Below are 22,652 nucleotides of genomic sequence, written 5' to 3' on the forward strand. Positions count from 1 at the left end.
AATGAGAGAGTGCGAGAGGCTATATTTAGTATCCATTATAATGTGTATAATTGTATTTTCATTGTACACAGTTACATTAATTTGTTATGATAACATCATCTTTATCCTTTGATTTGACATTGGAAATAGCAATATTTGACAAACACTGACTCTAACCAGTCTCATTTAAAATTGACCACGATGAAAATTAAACCACCTTTAAAACTTAAGACGAAGTCATTGACATTGACAATTCCAAATACTGAGCTAGATAAGGATTAACTAAGTTTATGTAACATGTGATATTTCATTATTTCTCAAACAACATTTGGATGTGATGTGATCAAGGAAGATGATATTATGAAGCAAGAATATTTTATATTTCAATCAAAATCATGATGATGTTGTATTTGGTTAACATTAACATGTAAAGCAAAGCATTTTCCAGTGATGAATGATACTGGACTACACATAGGCCTAATGTGTCAAGAAATACAATTTTATTTTGGTTTTTATTATTTTCTTTTAGTATTTCGCCGCTTTGTGTATAGCATGAAACTTGTCAAGTTTGAATGTACTTGAAAATGACCATTAAGACATTATCAGAGCAAGTTAGGAGTGAAACTCATATAGAAGATTTGGTGCGTAATCCTATGACATAAATATACTTCGGAATTTGAAGTGAAAATAGAAGCACATTTCCCTATGATGAGGACGCCCACCGCTCACAAATTGATCGATTTATATAATATTGTTGTGGAGTGTATAGAAACTACTTTGGTAACATCACTATTTTCTGGAATCTTACAAGTGTGAATATGCCCTTATTCTCAACACAAGGCAAGCTGTACCCCAATCCACCTGTTCTATTACACTATCCAGACTAGTTGACAGGTACAATGACATTAATGACATAAATGACCATTACAGAGAATTGCCCTATGACCTTTAAATTCCATCGAGACCACTAAAGTTTACTGTGACCTACTGACCAACTTTTCAGACAGATTTTTCAGACAATTGTATTTGATGTAAATAGTAATTTCTTAATGTTTAATGTTGTATGTGATTGAATAATATTGTTGACAATGTGTTTACTCAAGTTTAGAACAGTAGGCCTATATATTTTATTGAACAAATATTTATCATCGCAAGGTTGATTACCAAGATAAGTTTGAATATATACTTGTCATATTGATGATATCTATCAAGTTTGAAAGTACATGTACGTGTTTATTTTGTTCTTTTATAACATGAATAAGGAAAGATATTCTCCAACAGGATAGGAGTGATAGTAATAATTGAATTCTATGTTGATTGCTTCATTTGAAGTACATATTGGCCTTCCTAACATAGAGAAACTGTCATTTCTAGAGCGCACCTGTTAACTTTCCGCTAATTATCATGTTGATCAGATGCTAAGATTTATATAGCATACAATTTTTTTCTTGTTATTACTGTTTTCGCTTGAACGAATGTAGTATTGTAGTTAGAGTGAAATTGATCTTTATTCTTCATTAGATTGAAGGAGTTTGTACTATGTAATTAATGAATATTGATTTAATAATAATTGCTGATTGTTTCAAAGTGCATTTATAAGTCTGCACGAGTTAATGTGTAGGCCTATAGTATCATCATTGGTTGATCAGTTGATTTACTTGTGTGTTACTTTATTTCAATATTATTTAGTGAATGTATTCGATGTGTTAGTTATATCTTTAGTTTAAGTTGAAATTAGTTAAGATGTAGAATAAGTTTAATCCTCTTAGTATAAATAGTATGTGTGAGAGAGAGAGAGTGAAAGTACAGTGGACAATCGAGATACACTATTCTGGTTTCACTCACTTTTCAAAATATCCTTTGTAATCTATTTGTATACATTTCGTTTCCCAAATGAGGAGAGGAGCCTCATTTTCCAAAGAAAGGGGATGTTATGTAGTACGAATATAACTTCCTGTTATCCTTTCAGTCATTCACCCTCACTTGTTTACAAACTCCCCCAATGTCATCTTAGAATCCCAAAACAACCAATATCATTTAACTGCTGAGCCTTGACCATAAAAAGACCAACCCTCAGTGACGTCAGCTAACTTCATGGAAGAAGTATGACTCACACTCCAGCCCCAGTCACTTGCACAGAGCATCACCACACCCCTTGATACCAGAGAAAGTTTGATAGACAGTGAGCTGTAGACCAATCAGATCAAGTTTAGATCACTCCCACCTTTAATAGTTACACCCCAAAACCAATGATATAAATAAGACTTCTTGATTATTAGAATAGAGAACACCAACGATAGAATACTAGACCCACACTCATCCAGATAGACTGACTGACTTCAAGACTTAGACGTCCATCGAATATTTTTAACTTCACTCCGAATCACAATCTGATACTTGTGAATTGTCAACTGCAACTGATGATTAAATACCTAGTGATTTGAACAGTACAACTTTCTACAAAGTTTCTTCATTATGCTTCCCTAATTACCGATCCCAACACGTCACTAGCCCCCCTTTCCAAGGCTCTCTTCCCCTCCTTCCTAATATTTTCCCTTCCCCCTCTTTCTCTTTTCCCCCTTTTAAAAATTCCCTTTAACCTTTCTTTCCTCCCATTTTCCCTCCTTTCACTTCCCTCTCCCTTCATTTTTCTTTATCTCTTCCCTTCCCTCAGTCCCTTAATGTCCTCTCTAGCTCCCCCTCCCCCTTCTTTTTTTTTGAAGATTTCAAGGGAGGGGGGCATATAGGCCGTACGTGTACTCGATCAGAGATTTGCCACGTACATACCGTTACTTTTTGCTTATTAGCTCAGCTGAGAGTGCAACTCATAATACGTAGATCCTGACAACGATTATCTAAGATGGGGTACTGGCTTGCTTAACAAAAAATTGACAAGCCCACCCCCACACAAAAATAGTTTTCACTTCCAAAACAATGCAGATGATTAAAAAAAAATCATACATGTAAGGCCCCCAAAATAACCCCCCCCCAAAAAAAATAAGCAAAGAAACAAAATAATAGCAAAGTCCTTCATTCCAGATAAAAAAAAATACTGGCAAGCAGGAAAAAAAATATAAAGCTGAAATTATTATTTTTTTTTGTCAAACCATGCACTCCCCTAATATAATGCTACCCGGGTATGCGAATATCCCACATGTATTAATTTGGTAAACAAAGCCGAATGATTTAAATGATAGATTACCAACCAAAAAATTGGGGAGGGTGCTTCAGCCCTCCTCTCTCCACCTTCCCTCCGGTCCCCTCCGCACCCGCTTCCCATGCCGGTTTCCATGCCACACGATGTTGGAAACCCCTTATATATCATCGAAAATTGACAACGTCTGATCGTAGACTAGTCTAGATCCCGCGCATGTGTTGCGAAATTCTACCGGCTGGTATCATAATTTCGTGAAAGATTGCACTGATTCTCTAATTTAGCACTGATATTATTTTTCAAAATGGTAAAGTATGAATGTTTATTGTAACGTAGTATCGTATGTATGATTTGTTGAGAAAAATATTAAACTTAACTATGAATTAAAGGACTGTTAAAAAGTAGTAATAAAGCGCATGACACAGAAATAGATACGTGGGAACGCACGTCAATTAATGCATTGTGACTGAGCTTTGAATGGGAGATTTCTAGTTCGGTGTAATGATCCTGTGTATGTGTTTGTGTTGGTGTTGAGATGAGAGTGGAAAAAGGCCACCAAGCTGGGTTGAAAAAAACGATGGCATTATCGTGAAGGCAGTGTATACAGCCACACGCGTGTGTCTTTACCATCCAGCCACACGCGTGTGGTTATATCCAGAACACATATCTGTGGATACCGCCACACGCCGCCAGTAATATTACAGTAAAACACGTATGTCTGACCGTCTATATCACGATCAAAATAACCTCATTTCTTCATTAAATTCTTACATTCTAAACCCCTTTGATATCCTTAGATCGTTTCAATTTCATTCTCACCGTCTTCTCTCCTTGCTTTTCTTGTCTTGTTACAAACGGTCATCTGTTTAACAGCAAATTCTCTTTTTCTACTTGTGTCGATTCTGGCTTCCTTCGCGGTGGCAAGACCCATACAGCATTAGCGCAGCGCTAGTATATAGTAGACATACACAGTTTGGGTTTCGTACGTATATATGCGCACATAGCCTAGATTCAGTAGAGAATCGACACAAGTAGAAAAAGTGTGAAAATTTCCTATTTAACAGGCGGCCTTTTGTAACAAGACAAGAAAAGCAAGGAAAGAAGACGGTGAGAATGAAATTGAAACGATTTAAAGAAATCAAAGGGGTTTAGAATGTAAGAATTTAATGAAGAAATGAGGTTATTTTGATCGTGATATAGACGGTCAGACCTACATACCGCGGTACGTGTTTTACTTTTACTGTTATTACTGGCGGCGTGTGGCGGTATCCACAGATAGGTGTTCTGGATATAACCACACGCGTGTGGCTGGATGGTAAAGACACACGCGTGTGGCTGTATACACTGCCTTATATGAAATAGGTAACCACCATTCACTTCATACAGCAGTCAGCAGCGCTTTATTCAGTCGCACGCACGGTTCCCTATTTCCACCTCCATTTACTTTGTACACAAATGCGCGTACACAAATCTATGAGTGGTTTCCAAAACCACGATTTGGCCAAAACGATACCAGTTGCATTATCTAAAGCTCATATCATGAAGATTGATGTCGTGCGTCTGCGGGAATAGCCTGGGGCGTTTTGGGGAGTGAAAGTCATACTGTACGTATGTATGGTCACTCCCCACTAACGCACAACGAACAATTGTTTACAACGGATAGCGGAGCGTGAACGTAGCGGTCGTGTACTATTTTGCTTATTACATGACGTCATCCAGCCCCTGCCGAGAACCAATTTATGAATGAAAATATAGTAAGCATGCGCAGTGCAAGCCTTTTATTTCCCCACACAGAATTCCACCAAAACAAGTGTGCAATTCTCTATCACCTCGTACCAAAATCGACCTAGAATTTCACTTTCCCGTATTTTATATGAATTATGAAAGGTATTCTCGGAGGATCTATTTTCTCACCGATACTGCACAGGTAAGCAAATTTCGATTACTTCTTGCTTTTCCGTCAAAATCTTACGAATTAGCGTCTATATGCCATCGTGTTCGTTGGAATTTGTAGAGTCTATCGCAACGTGCACAAAGTCAATTGGCTTCCGGGTTTCGGAGCGTCGCTTGAATATGCATGAAATTGCAGAGTTTCGATAATTTTCGATCGATACCGGAGCGATCCGATCACGAACCAAAACTATTAACGGCGTACACAACGCGACCGGATATCGTTATCGCTATCGATACTTCCGCACGCAGTCCGAAGGAATTATTTTTGGGACCACGTGGTCATGACGTGATCTGCGCGATTGACCAATCAGCGGTCTTCGAATCGCTGTGCGGAGACGATCTATCCGTTGTACACAGTCTATGGACAATTGTTCGTTGTGTAACGCCTGGGACCCCTACCTATATTTCCCCACATACGAGTACAAAACCAGAAACTTTCGCCCCCGAGAATGCTACTTTCCCTCTAAAAGATCTAGCCCTAAAACGTACATGGGGTCCAACTTCATTTCCAACATTTCTGTGATATTGATTTCATTTTTAAAGAAGAATTCATTAAAAAACAAGAGATTTGTTATGAAAAGATGGGAAGAGCTTACGGCCGTGTTTACGTCGCCATCTTGATTTCTTTGTCTTCTGCTTGGCGACAGCATGCAAATCGCGCGATTTGCGTGCTGTCGCCAAGCGGAAGACAAAGAAATATCGATAGCGTTTCTCTTGTTGTCGATAATACCCGCTATTATGTAGGGACATGGTGATCTTCCGCGATTTCACAGAATTCAAGGAAATGGCCTATTAAAAGTGGCTTTTCCAAAGGAAAATAGTGGAAAACATATTTTTCCTCAAACTGCACAGGCCAGCAACAGAAATTACTCCAAAATCTCAACACAATATGAATACTTACAAGCCACAAAACATGATCTCACCCCCACTTCGCTATAATCATGACAATCCAATGATCGTGACTGCACTCAACTCTATTTTGATCGAATCGAAAACATCACAAGCGCAAGCTCAATTTTTAGTAAAGGACCAACTAACGTAACCGTAGAAGGCAGCACATGGCTGTGTGTTACTGCCCTCTACGTCCGAAGATGTACAGCATGATATCAAAATGGGGGATAGGGGAAAGACGTTGACTGCTCAGATATTCAAAAAGCCCCCAAATTATTGACAGAACTTCATCCAACCCTAAAATCATGCTAATAATGTGAAAGGTGGGGATGTATAATTTAAATGCTAAATATGTTTGTTTAAATATGTTATGTAATTGTTTACATCCGATGAACGTGGGTTATAAAGCATTCTTGGTACAGTGGCAGATACAAATGTTGACCATGCAAGTATTGTGTCATTGCTATTATGCATAAAAAAATGAATATTGATTATGTTTTTTGTCGATGGTTATCGTTATCGATAAGATATGTTAGCAATACATCGACAGAGAATTTTCTTAACGATAACAGCCCTTTTGGACATACTCTGAACTCTTTACTTTCTCTTTCTTCCAGAAACCCATTGCTCTCTTTGGACACGAGAGGTCCATCACACAGATCAAATACAACCGTGAAGGTGACCTTCTATTCTCCACCGCCAAAGACACCTCACCTAATATCTGGTACTCCATCAACGGCGAGAGGTTAGGAACGTTTAATGGTCATGCAGGAGCTGTATGGTGTATTGACGTTGACTGTATCCTTTTAATACTAAATACCAAGGCCACAACACCCATGATTGTGGATGTGTGTGTTTGGGTATAACTGAGATTTTTCAGATGAGGGCCCAGTCTTTACATAGAGTTGCAATTGATCTGATCAATCTCAAGTACCTGTATGTGGAAATCCATCAATGTCAATTTTTTTTCTTTAGGAAATTTACCCAATGCCCTTTGAAAACAAAGAGAAGCACACCAAATTTTTAAGAAAACAGTGAATGTATGAATAAACCTCATTTCTAGAAAATATTTTGAACAAACATTAATTTTAGATGTTGATGTTGCTGGCTTTCCATAGTTACGATTGATTGGATCAAGCGTAACTCTTTGTAAGTTGGGCTCTGATATGATTATGCCTATGATCGAATTTTAGCGTCACCATGTGAAAGACACATATACAGGGCTCGAACCTGGAACCTGTGTATGAATTGGTAACTACCACATGTTGCTTGTATTACAGGTGCATGCCACAATGCCCAGATGGTTGGCCTTGCATTGCGCCTCTCATTGGTCTTGGACATTGTTTGTGCTTTTTTAATTTCTACCAGTTACATGTGCCCTATAGTAAAGTTGAATTGCCATGGGAACATTATAAGAAATAAGGCTTACAAAAAGTACATTGTTAAAGGCATTGTTTAGATTTTATGGCTGATAAATGCAGAATTTAAGAATTTAATTTAATTTAAGAAACCCCTACAAACACTCATTACATCAATTGACAAGTACATGTAAGATAGGTGCCCATCTTGTGGTGAGATTTTGAAAACAAAAATTGTAAGAAAATACTGATCGATAAGAAAAATAAAACGAAAGGAAGATGCTTGCAGGTGATAGTCATGTTTATTGCTTTTTTTTCCAGTTTTAGGAGAGCTCAGAACCTCCTTTTTATGGCTACATGGAAAGAACCAGCCAAAAAAATAATTTGTTGGGGGCTACTTTAACAACTTGATACTGCCTCATAAACACTATCCATGTCTTTCATTTCCACCTTACTACATGTAATTTGAGCAAAAGATTTCATCTCTCGTGGTATTTATACACCTTAACTACCCATTTCACAAGGGGATTCACACAAAGCAATTACAGGAAGTGCAGACAACACTATGAGAATGTGGGACGTCAAAACTGGTAAGAAAGATTTATTATAACACCAAATCATCCCCCTCAATTTTTTTCATGTATCGTCCCAAAGCTTATCCATGGGAAAGATGGTGCCTACGTCTTTTTTGCTGAGGGAGTGATAGCTTGTCTTATCTGCTGGATCGTAAAGGACAAGTCCACCCCAACAAAAACTTGATTTGAATAGAGAAAAATTCAGCAAGCATAACACTGAAATTTTTTTATCAAAATCGGATGTAAAATAAGAAAGTTATGACATTTTAAAGAGATGGTGCTTGAGTGAACATAAAATACATAGGGATTCTAACCAATATGTTCTGTGCAATATGTCTGATCTATACTCATTAAAACGTGTACATTGTGCTAATATGTCACCATGACACTGCCCTTTTTTCCTCTGCACAGCATATCACATATCTTTTGAGGCCAGATTCATGATATGTGAATATGTAGTTTTGAATCCATTGTAGACATACATGCACAGGATGATACCGGTAATTGACACCTAAACAGTAGCATTATGAATACTGTGACAAATAATTTCTATAGTGCAGTATACACCAGTAAAGACATGTTTTGAACTCACCAACCCATTTTTGCTATAATGATAATAATAATAATAATAAAAATAATTTCAGATTTGTATAGTGCACAAATCTGTCAATGACACTCAAGGTGCACAATCAACTACTTATACAATTCAGAAAATGAAATTGATAAATACACAAAACTTGAACAAATTGACAGGAAAAAAATACACAATCAGTTAAAGTTGGTTGTCAAAATAAAGTAGGTCAGATCCCACAACAATTAATGAAATGCTTCCTTAATGAGGAAAGTTTTCAATTTGTTGTGGAATAGCTCTCTCGACTGGCAAGACTTCCGATGGGAGTGAATTCCATAAACGGGGACCGGCAACAGAAAAACATAATTTACAGTTTATATTTTATATCCTATGTAGGAATATCAGGACCTCTTCATTTGTTTTCCATAGCTCTGTATTATGTATGTGTAATGTGTGGATGAAAACAGGGTCTGAAAAATCTAACTTAAAGGTAAATGCTAGTTTTGGTAACGATATCAAAATGAGTTCGTACAGAATCCAATGAAATGACCACCAAAGTGTCTGTTTGTATAAATAAAACGCATGTGCCAAAGGATTCTGGAAGAAATTATGTAATTGCTGAGAAATCAGCAAATAATCACAGCCCAACGCTCTAAGCAATAATTATACATTGTCCCACGTGCGCTTATCTGTGTTGGGGATTTTCGGTGTGAACATTTTTCAGCGTAGATTTCAAGATTTCACAAAGTTCAGTTAATGTAACTGTACCAGATCTAGATCCTCGATGATATACTGACAATTAAGCCTTGTTAATACAGACTTTCTCATGAAGTCAGTGTTTACTGCAACTACTGGAATTTCTCTTTAAAGGTAAAAGACAGTAGTTGCAGTAAACAATTTCATGAGAAAGTCTTTTAAATGTCAAAATATTATCATACATCACGATTTGGTACATTAATGTAAACTTATTTTTGTAAAATCATGAAATCTTAGCTCAAAATCGATAATTCTAATGATCACCAACACAGAAAAGCATATTTGGGACAGTGTATTAATATTGCTTCGAAAAATACCTGACATTTGATGGAATTCTGTGCTTATTTTGCTCATTTCTCAGCATTACGCATTTTCTTTCAGAGCTATTTGGCATATAATTTTTAATTTACATACACCACTTTGGTGGTAATTTTATTAGCTGCTGTTCGAACTGATTTTTCAAATCATTGCCACAACTGGTATTTATCTTTAAGAGCATGCATGTCTTTTATTCGCCCCTTACAGGTAAATGTACAGTAGAGCTGGAATACAAGTCAGCTGTGAGGACGTGTGGGTTCAGTTACAGCAGTAATTACTTCTTCACTACCACAGATCGTACTATGGGTCAGACTAGTGATTTATGTGTGTATGATGAGAGAGATCCCGATCAAATAGGTAAACCTCGTGATGAATAGCTTCATGCAACCTGGGCCCATCTAACTTGTACAAAGAGTGTTGATTGATCTGGGCCCCGTCTTATTAAGAGTTGCTTGATCCGATGGATCGCAACTATGGACGGCCAGCAATGTCAACATATATTAGGCATGTTTGTTCAAAATATTTTCCAGCTACATGTATGATGTATATTCATGCATTCATCGTTGTCTTGAAAAGTCAGTGTGCTTCTCTTTGTTTACAAAGGACATTGTGCACAATTCCTGTAGGAAACATTATGACACTGATGGCTTTCCATAGAGTTACGAATGATTGGATCAATCGTAACTCTTTGTAAGACGGGGCCCTGATCAACCTCAAGTACAATAACTTTTTTCCTCATGACTTTTGTACATAGTTATTTGTAAACGAAGATAACCACGCTGAATTTTCAACAAAACTAAATTCATGAATGGACATCATGGCCCCCTCTTACAAAGATTTATGATTGATCCTATCAATCTTAACTGTGGAAATCCATGGTGTCATGATTTCTTCTATAGGAAATTTGCAAAATTTTCTTTGTAAACAAAGGAAGACCCACCAAATTTTCAAGAAATCAACGAATTTATGGATATACATTCATATTTAGAATTCTTTTTTAAAAAACAAGCATTTTATATGTTGACTTTGCTGGCTTTCCGTAGTGATTAAACGCACAAGCGAAATGTTCGTTGTATGCATATGCTTTTTAGCAATGGCTTAATCATCAAGGAAATGCTAGCAGTCAGTTAGCGATTGCTTGAACTTACTAGCAAAAGCATTTGCTCTCTCATTTTTATGCATACGGAATTGAGCAAAAGTCAAGCAAAAGACTAGAAAAAACACTTGCTACTTTGCATGCATCTGACCCATTGGCACTGATTACTATATATTTTATTGTATATGTGCCAATATTTTTTTGGCAATTCGTGAAAGCCATAAAAATATAAGCTTATACAGTAGCCCATTTTGGAGTAGTAATAGTGTGTGGTATGGTGCTCTATATCGTTATCTCTTTTGTTCATATTTACCCTTCAAAATATATATTTATGATAATAAATCATGTTTGGGAAATAGTGTTGAACCATGCCTTTCCAAGCTTTCAATATTAGATGTTTAATTAGTGTCATTGGATTTGACCTGAAAAAGGTCGACTGTGTTATAAAAAAATGAAATCATTACTGGGGCCCGTTTCATAAGGGACTTGCACTGTTGTAACTTTGCCATTATGGCAACTACCATGCATGGCAACAGGGCTCAGCTGCAGCCAATGAAAATCAAGGTTACCCTGGTGGTTGTCATGATGGCAAAGTTACAACAATTGTAACTTTTTATGAAACAGGATCCTTTAGGTTCATACCAGAAATGTTGTTTCATTACTAGTAACTTTTTTGATAAAAATAGTATGTTGGACTTATATCCAGCTGAATCCACTCTGTAGAGTGCTCAAGGTGATTTTCAAGAATTAAAAGGAATTGAAAAGAAATGTTTTGATGATTTTTTTCTATTTGATTAGAAAATAACAACCCATTCATGAGGATACCGATGGATACAGCCAAGATCACATCAGCAATATGGACCTTTCAAGATACTGCTATATTAACTGGTCATGAGAATGGGGAACTAACGCTTTGGGATATACAGGTATTTATGAGCTACTACGCATAGGGGGTGTTGCAAGAAAATATTCACAATCGATCGAAAATATTCTGTTGAAATTTTACAATTAATAGATCAGTCTTACTTAGCTGTAGCAAGTCATATTACAGTCCTTGTTTCAAGGAGCAGATAAGCAATCAATCACAAATTTACAATGAATTACAAGAAATATGATTGATTCAGGCACCGAAAATAGACTTGCAATTGATCGCAAGTTAGTCCTGGAAAACGGGGGTGGGGGTGGACGAAAATCAACTTGTAAATTACTTGTCTCTCTTTTTTTTTCTGACCAAAGTCACCTTAACTCAGTACCCCCTCTTTAAAAATCATTTTCAGGGCCCAGCTGTCATAAATGATTTGATGTAAAGTAATTATAAATGATTCCCCCATCTGACAGATTTGTGAGTTTAATTCATGCTTACAAATAGTGCCTTTAATAGAGCTAGCATGAAAGATGCACATACATGTGAAATATCAGTTGTGTTAAGGATCTCAGCATGAGTTCGAATAGAATCCAAAGAAATGTTTACCCATGTGTTTGTATGTATAAATAAAAATATTGTGCCAAATGACTCTGGAAGGAAGTGTGTCATTGCTGAAAAAAAATGAGCAAAATGCATATAAGCATGGATTTCCAGCAAATTTTACCAAGCAATTATCCCATGTGTGCTTTTCTGCATTAGTGAACATCAGAGTTATCGGGTCTAGCTAAGATTTCATGATTTCACACAGATAAGCTTACATTAATTTACCAGATCTAGATCTTTGATAATACGGTGACAAGTAACCTTGATTTTAAAGACTTTCTCATGAAATATTTATTTTCTGCAACTACTTACTTTTACCTCAAATTATTTCTGAGATATTGTTTGATTACAGTTCAACACCACCCAATAATTGACCTTATTGCAAACCCCATTTAACCCTAAAAAATAGAATGGGCTATTTCAACGCCTAAGTTTACTTACTTTAAAAGTTTACTCTAATTAACTAAATAATGCCCCTAACATGCTAACTTTTGGTTCACAGACTCTTTACAGGAGTCTCATCAAATGTATAGTACTCATAAAATATTTCAACTTAACATTTATTTTCTTATGTTATTTCTCATGTATTTCTTTGTTTTTTTTATTTTTTTTAATTGAAATTGTCTGGGACTTTGTTTTTACCATAAACCAGATGAAATTCAATTGATTTTAATCAGTAAAAGGAAAAATAATGATACATTCATGAATTTTGGCTAAAAAGACTATTTGCATCGGACACAAATTCACGTTTTTGAGGAATTTGGGGTCTGCATGCACTTATGAAATGTTGTGTAACTTTGGAACCGCGTGCCCTGTGGGTCATATGTTGCACAAGACTTGAAATTAAAGTCAGTGAGTGGCACAGTCAAAAAAGTTTGTGCAGCAGAATTATCGCAAAGGGGTGGGCTAATTCAGTCTTATTATGGTTAAATTACAAACCTCTTTGAATTAACACTACAGTTACCATGGGATCACACATGGAGTTCAATTGATTAATCTTTTTACTTGCCTGCACTTGATATTTGTCATATATTTAGAAATTTCCCTGATTTTCCAATGCTCATTTGCAACCTTTGCTATTGAGCATGCCAGAGGAAAAAAGTAATGGAACCACTCTCTGTACATGTACATAATGTATGATTGTGGCACTTGTATTATGAAATGTGCAAATTCTGCTCTCATGCTTTGAAGTTTTGTTACTGGACATGATGTGCCTATATTCTATATTGATGTTGATTTATGGAATGTATAGGTACATGTAAATGATGTGTCAAAGGCCTGTATATAAGACAAATTTCCTTATAGTGGAGGATATGACAAATGAGAATGACAGTAACAGAAACCAAATGCATAATATGTAAGGCTCAATCTGATCCTCATGCTTTAACAGAGATGCCAAGTAGTACTGATTTTCCGTATTTAGTACAGAAAATAGAGAAGAATACTGATGGTTTCATGCAAAATACTGATTTATTAAGTTTCAGTTTATGTGTTGTCCTATGGTATTCCTGTGAAAATACGAATTTCCTCACCAAAATACTGATTTTCAGCCTTGAAAATACTGAAATGTTCTTGTTCAGGTTGGCAGCTCTGTAATAAGGTCATATTTGGTGGGGGATACAGCTCAATTATCGCATTTGTGCGATTTGTCTTCATGCCATTAAATTAAAAGGGAGGAGGGAGGGAAATGATGAATTGACTAATCAATTGAAATATATATGCAAGATACCCTCAGAGTTCTCCCTTTTCTAATCCCCAGATGCGAGATTCCATAGGATCAACAATTGATATTCACCAGAAACAAATCAATGACATTCAGAAACACAGCAAGTACGACATGGTTATCACAGCATCTAAGGATTGCACATCTAAGGTGAGATAGATGTAGTTTTGTTTTGACTACCAGTATTTTCTTTGAGAGATTTGGGAGATTGTGCTTGAGTGAACATAAAATACATAGGGATTCTAACCAATATGTTCTGTGCAATATGTCTGTTCTATACTCATTAAAACGTGTACATAGTGCTAATATGTCACCATGACACTGCCTTTTTTTCCTCTGCACAGCATATCACATATCTTTTGTGGCCAGATTCATGATATGTGAATATGTAGTTCTGAATCCATTGTACACATACATGCACGAAATGATGCTGTATAGCTTCTGGATGGTTTGCCCATACAATTAACTGATATCATAAGTAGGCCTATTGATAAGTATCAATCACATTTTGTATAGTCCGTCACTCAAATTGTCTTATTTTGTAATAGAGCAATGTCCACTTGGACTTTAAAACAATAATTTTACTTATGTACTTTAGTAATCTGAAAATTTCCTTTTTTAAAAATATTTTTTGTTATGTCTTGTTTCTGTATTGATAAGATCTATTGAATTACCTGCTCTTGGAAATAAATATCTGACAATTTTGATGGTATTGTTCTCATGATATGTTTGTTGTTTGTCACAATTTGATCAACCAGTTTGTTGAGTAAACTGAACAGGCCTGATGTTATCCCGACTAAAATTGGAATTCCGATTTTTTAAAATATTTTTTTCCAGATTTGTTTTAAACGGGAAATCCTTTCCCAAGAACATTCTCATGCTGTTTTTTACTGCTTTTTTATAAATTCAAATGATAAGAATATAATGCAGACAAATCTTGTAACAACTCTTTCGATTTTTTTACTATTCAAGAGCTTGTAACCCCTACTGGGGCACCTCGGACTTCGGGGATGTCTTCACGACTCTTCACTATTTTTCTGATTTTTTTTCAGAGGGGAATGTCATGCCTGACTGAATGATTTGAAATAGAATCTTGCTCTCTATTTTTGATATTTTATTATAGTATTCATGCTAAATGAATAATTCATTATGTCTCATTTTTTTGTTGTTCCTTGTTCAGCTAATTGAGTTACCTGATCTCACCCTTCTGAAGACGTATAAGACAGAAAGACCTGTGAATTCAGCTGCTTTATCCCCTATTAAAGATCATGTAAGTATTATCATCGCATCTAAACCCAACCTATTCAGGAAAAAAAGTTTGGTGTTATCTTTTATTAATATGTTATCTTTTAACTTATATGAATGTGTTATCTCTTATTAATATATTATCTTATAACTTTAATATATGAATGTGTTATCTTATATTAATGTGTTATCTTTCATCAATGTGTTATCTTATATTAATGTGTTATCTCATAGTAATTTGTTACATGTATCTTATACTACTGTGTTATATTATAGTAATGTGTTATGTAATATTAAAGGTCAAGTCCACCTCAGAAAAATGTTGACTTGAATCAATAGAGAAAAATCAGACTAGCACAATGCTGAAAATTTCATCAAAATCGGATGTAAAATAAGAAAGTTATGGCATTTCAAAGTTTCACTTATTTTTTAACAAAATAGTTATATGAACGAGCCAGTTTCATCCAAATGAGAGAGTCGATGATGTCACTCACTCACTCACTATTTCTTTTGTTTTTTATTGTTTGAATTCTACAATATTTCAATTTTTATGAATTTGATGATAATTAGGACCTCCTTGCCTGAAGCAGAAAATGTTAAAATAATGGAATTCCACTTGTTCAGGGAGGAATGAAACTTCATTTCACATGACAATGACGAGAAAATCAAAATATTTCATATAACGAAATACAAAAGAAATAGTGAGTGAGTGATGTCATCAGTTCCCTCATTTGCATACCGATCGAGATATGCATATAAATGTTTTGTGAAATTAAGCGAAACTTTAAAATGTCATAACTTTCTTTTTTTACATCCGATTTTGATGAAATTTTCAGTGTTATACTTGTTTAATTTTTCTCTTTTTATTCAAATCAAGTTTTTGTTGGGTTGGACTTGTCCCTTAATGTGTTCTCTTTACATTGTGTTATCTAATATTAATGTGTTATCTTTACAATGTGTTATCTTATATCAATGTGTTATCTTATGTTAATGCGCTATCTAATATTAATGTGTTATCTCATAATAATGCATTATTGTGTTGTTTCTATGTCAGGTATTGGTAGGAGGCGGTCAGGAAGCCATGGACGTTACAACTACTTCAGGGAGGGTTGGTAAATTTGATGCTCGTTTCTACCATGCCATCTTTGAGGAGGAGTTTGGCAAGGTCAAAGGTCATTTTGGTCCAATCAACAGTGTAGCTTTTCATCCTGATGGAATGGGGTAAGTTGTTGGAATAGAGAATGTCATAAATGAAAGTCGGTCAGTCAATATTCTGACAGGATCTATGTTTCAAATTGTAAAATGTAATTGAGAAATTTTTAGTTTTGAGAATGACCTATGGCCTGTTTTGTAATAAATTGTGAAAATTTTACCTGGGCAATATGGAGTATTGTGTATTATGATTATTGCTTTTTATATGTGTGTGTTTACAAATATTAGGGGTTTTCTTCACTGTTTAATGTATTCTGAATGGAAAGCATACATCTTTGACCTCCCAACTATTCTGAAGTTTGAGAGAATAATCTGAATTCTATTCATTCTTGATTTCACAACACAATTTCTATAGGGATCGCTGTCCTTCTTTAGAGCAAAATCATTCCTGATTTTAGTTCAAATGCCTGTAAGGTTTGAATAGGTGCATAATTTATGTGTTGTGCAAGTAATTCAATCCAGTTCAAATTTATTTTCGCAGATTGAGACAACTACAAGCATCAAATGCAAACCAAATGCTTTCAAAAATAGCTACAATACATGAATACATAGGAGAATTGTAAATTGTGTAAAAGAATATTAAAATTATCTTAAAAAAATAGCCTTTTTATTTCCTCAGAATAATTTAAAATGTTCATCCAAATTGAAGTGTGCATTTAATCACAATTTAAAAACATGTTCAAAAATCAATTTGTTTCAACCTTCACCAGTGTCCTCTTAATTCCCCTCTCTCCTTCATAGTAGTTTTCTTATAATGTAATTTTTTTATTAATTGTTGCTATTTCCGATTTTTTTTGTTTCTCACCAACAGATTCAGCACCGGCGGAGAAGATGGCTACGTCAGAGTCCATTCATTTGACCCGAACTACTTTGAGTTTGAATTTGAATATTAGCCTTCCCTGTACATTTTATTTCATTGTATTTCCATGTATACATTCGTAATTCCGAAGCTTCGTTATTCCGAAGGTTCGGATATTCCGAAGGTTCGTTAATCTGAAAGCGAAATAAGGTTCGTTGTGCCGAAGGTTCAACAATCTGAAAAAAGAATGAGGTTCGTTGTTCTGAAGGTTCGTTAATCCGAAAACGAAATAAGGTTTGTTCCGTGGGTTCGTTTATCCGAAAACGAAATGAGGTTCGTTGTTCATTTCATTTTCAAACAAACGAACCTTCGGAATTACGAACTTCATTTTGTTTTCAGATTAACGAACCTTCGGAATTACGAACCTCATTTTGTTTTCGGACTAACAAACCTTCGGAATTATGACTCTCATTTCCTTTTCGGATTAACGAACCATCAGAATTACGCCACAAATGTTCGGATTATCGAACATCGAGGTATAGGCAATTTACGTGTTTCGGAATTACGAAGTGTAACCGTATTTCCATGTATGTACAGACTTTCCTTCCACTCATCATAATGAGTACAAACAGAAATCGCAGGATGAATTCTTAACCTGTTGGAGACTGGACACGCACATATATGGGCTGGAGTCTACTGCCCGTATTCTGAACACTGGTTTAAATCAAACCCTGGTTTAAAGTTGTTGTTTAACTGTTTAGAGCCAATTGGAGCACAATCCTTAACAGTACACATCCAATTTACTTGCTCATTCGACACTCAAATCATTAATAGTTATCTGGGAATGACGATTCCGAAGTATTTTTCTTTATTACGAAAGTGAAAGGAAACAAAATAGTAAACAACAAATATGCAATATAAACAAAATCTTTGAATTTTTGGCTCCCCATAATTTTAGCACAGACTTTGACCGTGGTCTAAGTTAAACCCGACTTCAGAATGTGGGTCTATGGAAACAAGTGTTATAGCAAACTCATTCAGTATCAAATGGGTTAAAGACATCACACATAAGGTGCTGTACCGAAAGTCGATGCTGCATCTCTTTTGCAGGAATGCTGCAAGCATCTTATCACTTAATAAGACCACACTAATCGTAGTCGAAACAATGGGAAGTGCCGAGAAAGCTGTTGCGAAAAGACGCATAGTTCCTTAACAGTGGAATTCAAAGGCACGATGTATCTTTCGCAGGGTTCCTCATCATTGTGGCTAGGATGAACGTGAGGGTCAGTGTTTAAAGGTCAAGTCCACCCCAGAAAATGTTTGATTTGAGTCGATAGAGAAAAATCCAACGAGCATAACGCTGAAAATTTTAATGTAATCGGATGTAAAATAAGAAAGTTATGTCATTTCAAAGTTTCGCTTATTTTCATAAAAAGTGTTATGCACAACCCAGTGATATGCAAATGATAGAGTTAGTGATGTCCCTCACTCACTATTTCTTTTGTGTTTGTTGTTAGAATTATACAATATTTCAATTTTTACAGATTTGACAAAAAGGACCAACTTGACTGAACCATAAACTGTTAGATAATAGTAATTCCACATGTTCAGGGAGCAATCAAATTTTGTTTCACATGACAATGAGGAGAAAATTAGATTTTTTCACTTTTCATATTATAAAATACAAAATAAATAGTGAGTGGGTGTATCATCAGTCTGCTCATTGGCATTTCGACCAGGATGTGCATATAACTGTTTTATGAAATCAAGTGAAAGTTTAAAATGTCATAACTGTTTTATTTTACATCCGATGTGGATGAAATTTTCAGTGTTATGCTTGTTTGATCTTTCTCTTTTTATTCAAATCAACTTCTTGTTAGGGTAGACTTGTCCTTTGAAAGACGCTTATAGGATCCCAGCAAGAAAGATGTGGCATTCTCTTTTGGTAGGGTGCCTTAGGGTAAAACTCCCTCATTGGGTATTTGTGCTCATTCCTGACTTCTTTTTCTCTCGCCTAAATCAAGCTTGTCCCTATAACCCATAGTTTTAAATCCACTTGGTTCACAAGCAGTTGGTATACTTCTCAGATTGTCTAATACCACATGTGGGCTAAACCCATTTGGTCTTAGTCTTATTACCATTTAGTCTAATCATCGTATGGACTAGCTGTCATTTTAGTCCGATGCCCAGATGAACTAATAGACTAGTTCGGAGTTGCCTCATGGGTGATTTGGTCAAATGGACCTTTCATTTCGTTCATTATGGTAGGCAGATTTCAATACAAGCTAATAGGCATATGTAAGCATGCCTAACATAGCAGGATGCAGAAATTGCATAGACCAGGTGACTAAAATAGCCACAATAAATTTGTTGCATTTCTGCTATGAATGCATTAGCATGTTGTTTTATCAATGTACTTGGCCAACTGTGAAATACCAGTCGCTAATGGATGCATTGTTGTTTTTTGTGGATCTAATGAAAAACCCAACTCAAAAGAATATATGAATAATAAAGACATCAACGTTGTTGCTGTATCTCTATTACATATTAAACCGCGATGTGACTCTAGTACAAATGACCTTCTTCTGAACATGCGCAGAATGGAACTCCGAACTGGCTTATTGTACTCTGCCTACTTCTTTGCTCTTTTTCAAATAATGACTTTGTTCATAAAAGTTTCCTCTAATCATTAGCACCATGTGGTTGGTTGTAGACCAAATTGGTATATAGGACAAAATGGTAAAATTGTCTAAGCTACAACGAGACAAAATTGTTGGAAGACAAACTGGTTTTGTTACAAGACAATACAGAATGTAGACCAAGTGGGTGTAGACCAAGTGGCAATTAATACATGTACATGTTTATTTCAAATTGGTCTAATGCCAATTCGTCCAATTGCCAACTCGTCTACTATTATTTGGTGTAATTGTCAATTCGTCAATTCACCTTTTTGTCTAATAACCAGTTGGTCCAATAGCCATTTAGTCCATATACCATTTGGTCCAATTAAACTTAAGTGTTAATTGTGCAAAATGAATGAAAATGAAATGGATATTAGACCAACTGGTTATGAGATGATTTATTAGTCTTTGGGCACTGTCACCATTGTAGTTACTGTTTGATAGCTACGGTTTGATATCAAATGTATCATAGTTCAAATTTTATGCAATCGGAAAGTCAAAGTGGCCATTACATTGTCACACCATATAAAGACAAGCATGAACTAAGTTCAATTTTGAGAAAAATGTGCATTTATTATTGGACCTCTTTATAAGTAGATTGTTGAAAGAATTCAAAGAAACATATACATGAAATGTACTTGTATGTAAATTGTGGTTTTACAAACCACCTCTGTGATATCAAACTTTTTCTTGAGCATGCCCAGTAATTCATATGAACATCGGGCAAGCGTTAAAGAGAAATACCAGTAGTTGCAGTAAACACTGATTTCATGAGAAAGTCTATAAAACTAGGCTTAATTGTCAGTATATCATCAAGGATCTAGATCTGGTACAGTTAAATAAACTGAACTTTGTGAAATCTTGAAATCTACGCTGAAAAATGTTCACACACTGAACATCACCAACACAGATAGGCACACGTGGGACAGTGTATTATTATTGCTGGAATAAAGACCCGACGGAAGTGACCGAATCCGCGCTTATTTTGCTTATTTCTCAACAATTACACAATTTCTTTCAGAATCCTTTGGCACATATTTTTTATTCATACAAACAGACACTTGGGTGGTCATTATATTAGATTCTGTAAAAAGTCATTTGAGATCGTTACCAAAACTAGAATTTATCTTTAATCCTTATGATTAACTGAAATTTTACTGACCAGAGTCTGATAATCTTCTTAGGAAATTAAGATAAGATTAGAAATTATATTTTCTATGAAGGCAAGCCATTTTGCAGTAACGGCCAAAGTCAATAGAGTCAAAAGTCAAGGAATTATGATGGACCAATTATATTGCCACTGCTGGTTTCTGAAACCGCTTTTGTGCATTCGTGGTTGATAGTGCAGATTATGTTTCAGCGATTTCTTGTTATCTTGTTTTATTTTCACAAAGAAGCATTCAAACTTTGGGATTAAAGTTATACAACAGCATTTTTTTTCACGAAAAACAAATATGGGCACCTGAATTGATTTATGATAACTGGTATTCTAAAAACATAACATTTTTGTCGCAGTCCATCTTCTTAAATTAATAAAGCCAGCATTAGGGGAGCTTTCCATGAAGTGTTTTGGCTGATATTTACAATGATAGATGTTATAAGCTACTGAATTTCTTTGCAACAGATTGACTGTGGGAAAATTAGTCATTGGAATTCACTGATAAAGCTCTCAATGAAAATGTTCCTCGGATTCCTTCCATTTTGTCAGATACAATTTAAGATCACTTTGTTTATCTTGTATTTTATTTAAAACATATGTCTGGTTAGTAAGTTATTTTGTACGTATGTCAGTCTCTGAGCTCTATTTTCAGTCTGTTCCCCATAATGTAATAAAGAAATTATACTGTAGTATATGTGAGAGTGTTTTCATGTGTTTTGTCAATTTGTTTTCAACCAATTTACTAGTCATGAGGTGGGAATAGGCTCTAGGTGAGGATTCTTGCTTACTTTTCTATTATGGAACTAAATAAAATGACTGTCAACGAGTACGGCTGCCATGGAGACTATCAGTGCGAGTTAACTTGCAACAGTGCGACCTCTAAAAATAATACGATAATGTTCATCCTTTGCTTGCAAAGATGAAAACTTCTTGTATCACAAATTTAGATGGAATTCTAATTTATATCATGTGATGTATGGAAGACAAGCAGCAGAATGGTTTTGAAAGGGGGGGGGGGGAGGAGTGGGGCTGAACATGCTAGAAAATCATGGTCAGATCATTCAGATGGTATTTTCATGTTTTTGGAAGAGCTGCTCGCATAATGATTATGATGTCACAATATTAAAAAAAGTTTAATAATAGATAAATCTTATTCTTTTTTTAGATTTTCATCAAACCTTCAATTTTACTGTGCTGCAAAATTTTGATATAGGGAAGTCTAAAATGTATTCATTTTGTTTTGTATTAAATCATTCCAATCCTTTTAATGGGGGAGGGGGGGGGGGGGTTGCGTGACTTGATCGACTAGATTTCAGAGCCTGCTGCCCCGATTCATATTAGGAATTGGAACTGCTGTAACTTTGCCATTATGGCAACCACCATGGAAACCTTGATTATGATTGGCTGCTGAGCCCTAGTTACCATGGTATTTGCCATAATTGGATTTGGGGTGGCACGTTAGGGTCAGACAGCTAGGGATCTTTAAGGAGGGGAAGGGAAGTAAAGAAATACAGATAGATAGGAGAGTGTGAGAAACAGGAAGAAAGTAAGAATTAAGGAGGGGGGAGAGAGAGAGACAATGGTTTTCAAAATGGGGGGGGGGCTGAGCCAAAAGTGGGGGGCTGACCATGCAAAAAATAAATCCTATGGTCATTTTTAAGCTTTTGTATACGGTTTTAGAAAAAAGAAATTATTTTCATGCGTTCTGGTAGGT

General features: G+C 35.5%; 1 protein-coding gene across 1 annotated transcript; it reads left to right on the forward strand.

The window, feature by feature from the left end:
• The first annotated feature begins 3,321 nt into the window (after window positions 1-3,321).
• LOC121430864 (eukaryotic translation initiation factor 3 subunit I-like) lies at window positions 3,322-17,415 on the forward strand. The gene is made up of 9 exons (XM_041628287.1): window positions 3,322-3,440; window positions 6,595-6,775; window positions 7,860-7,925; window positions 9,763-9,912; window positions 11,450-11,577; window positions 13,879-13,992; window positions 15,023-15,112; window positions 16,142-16,308; window positions 17,111-17,415. The coding sequence occupies exons 1-9, from the start codon at window positions 3,438-3,440 to the stop codon at window positions 17,190-17,192; spliced, it is 981 nt and encodes a 326-aa protein (XP_041484221.1). The 5' UTR covers window positions 3,322-3,437; the 3' UTR covers window positions 17,193-17,415.
• The last annotated feature ends 5,237 nt before the right edge of the window (window positions 17,416-22,652 follow it).

This window comes from Lytechinus variegatus, chromosome 17, assembly GCF_018143015.1.
Source record: "Lytechinus variegatus isolate NC3 chromosome 17, Lvar_3.0, whole genome shotgun sequence".
NCBI lineage: Eukaryota > Metazoa > Echinodermata > Echinoidea > Temnopleuroida > Toxopneustidae > Lytechinus > Lytechinus variegatus.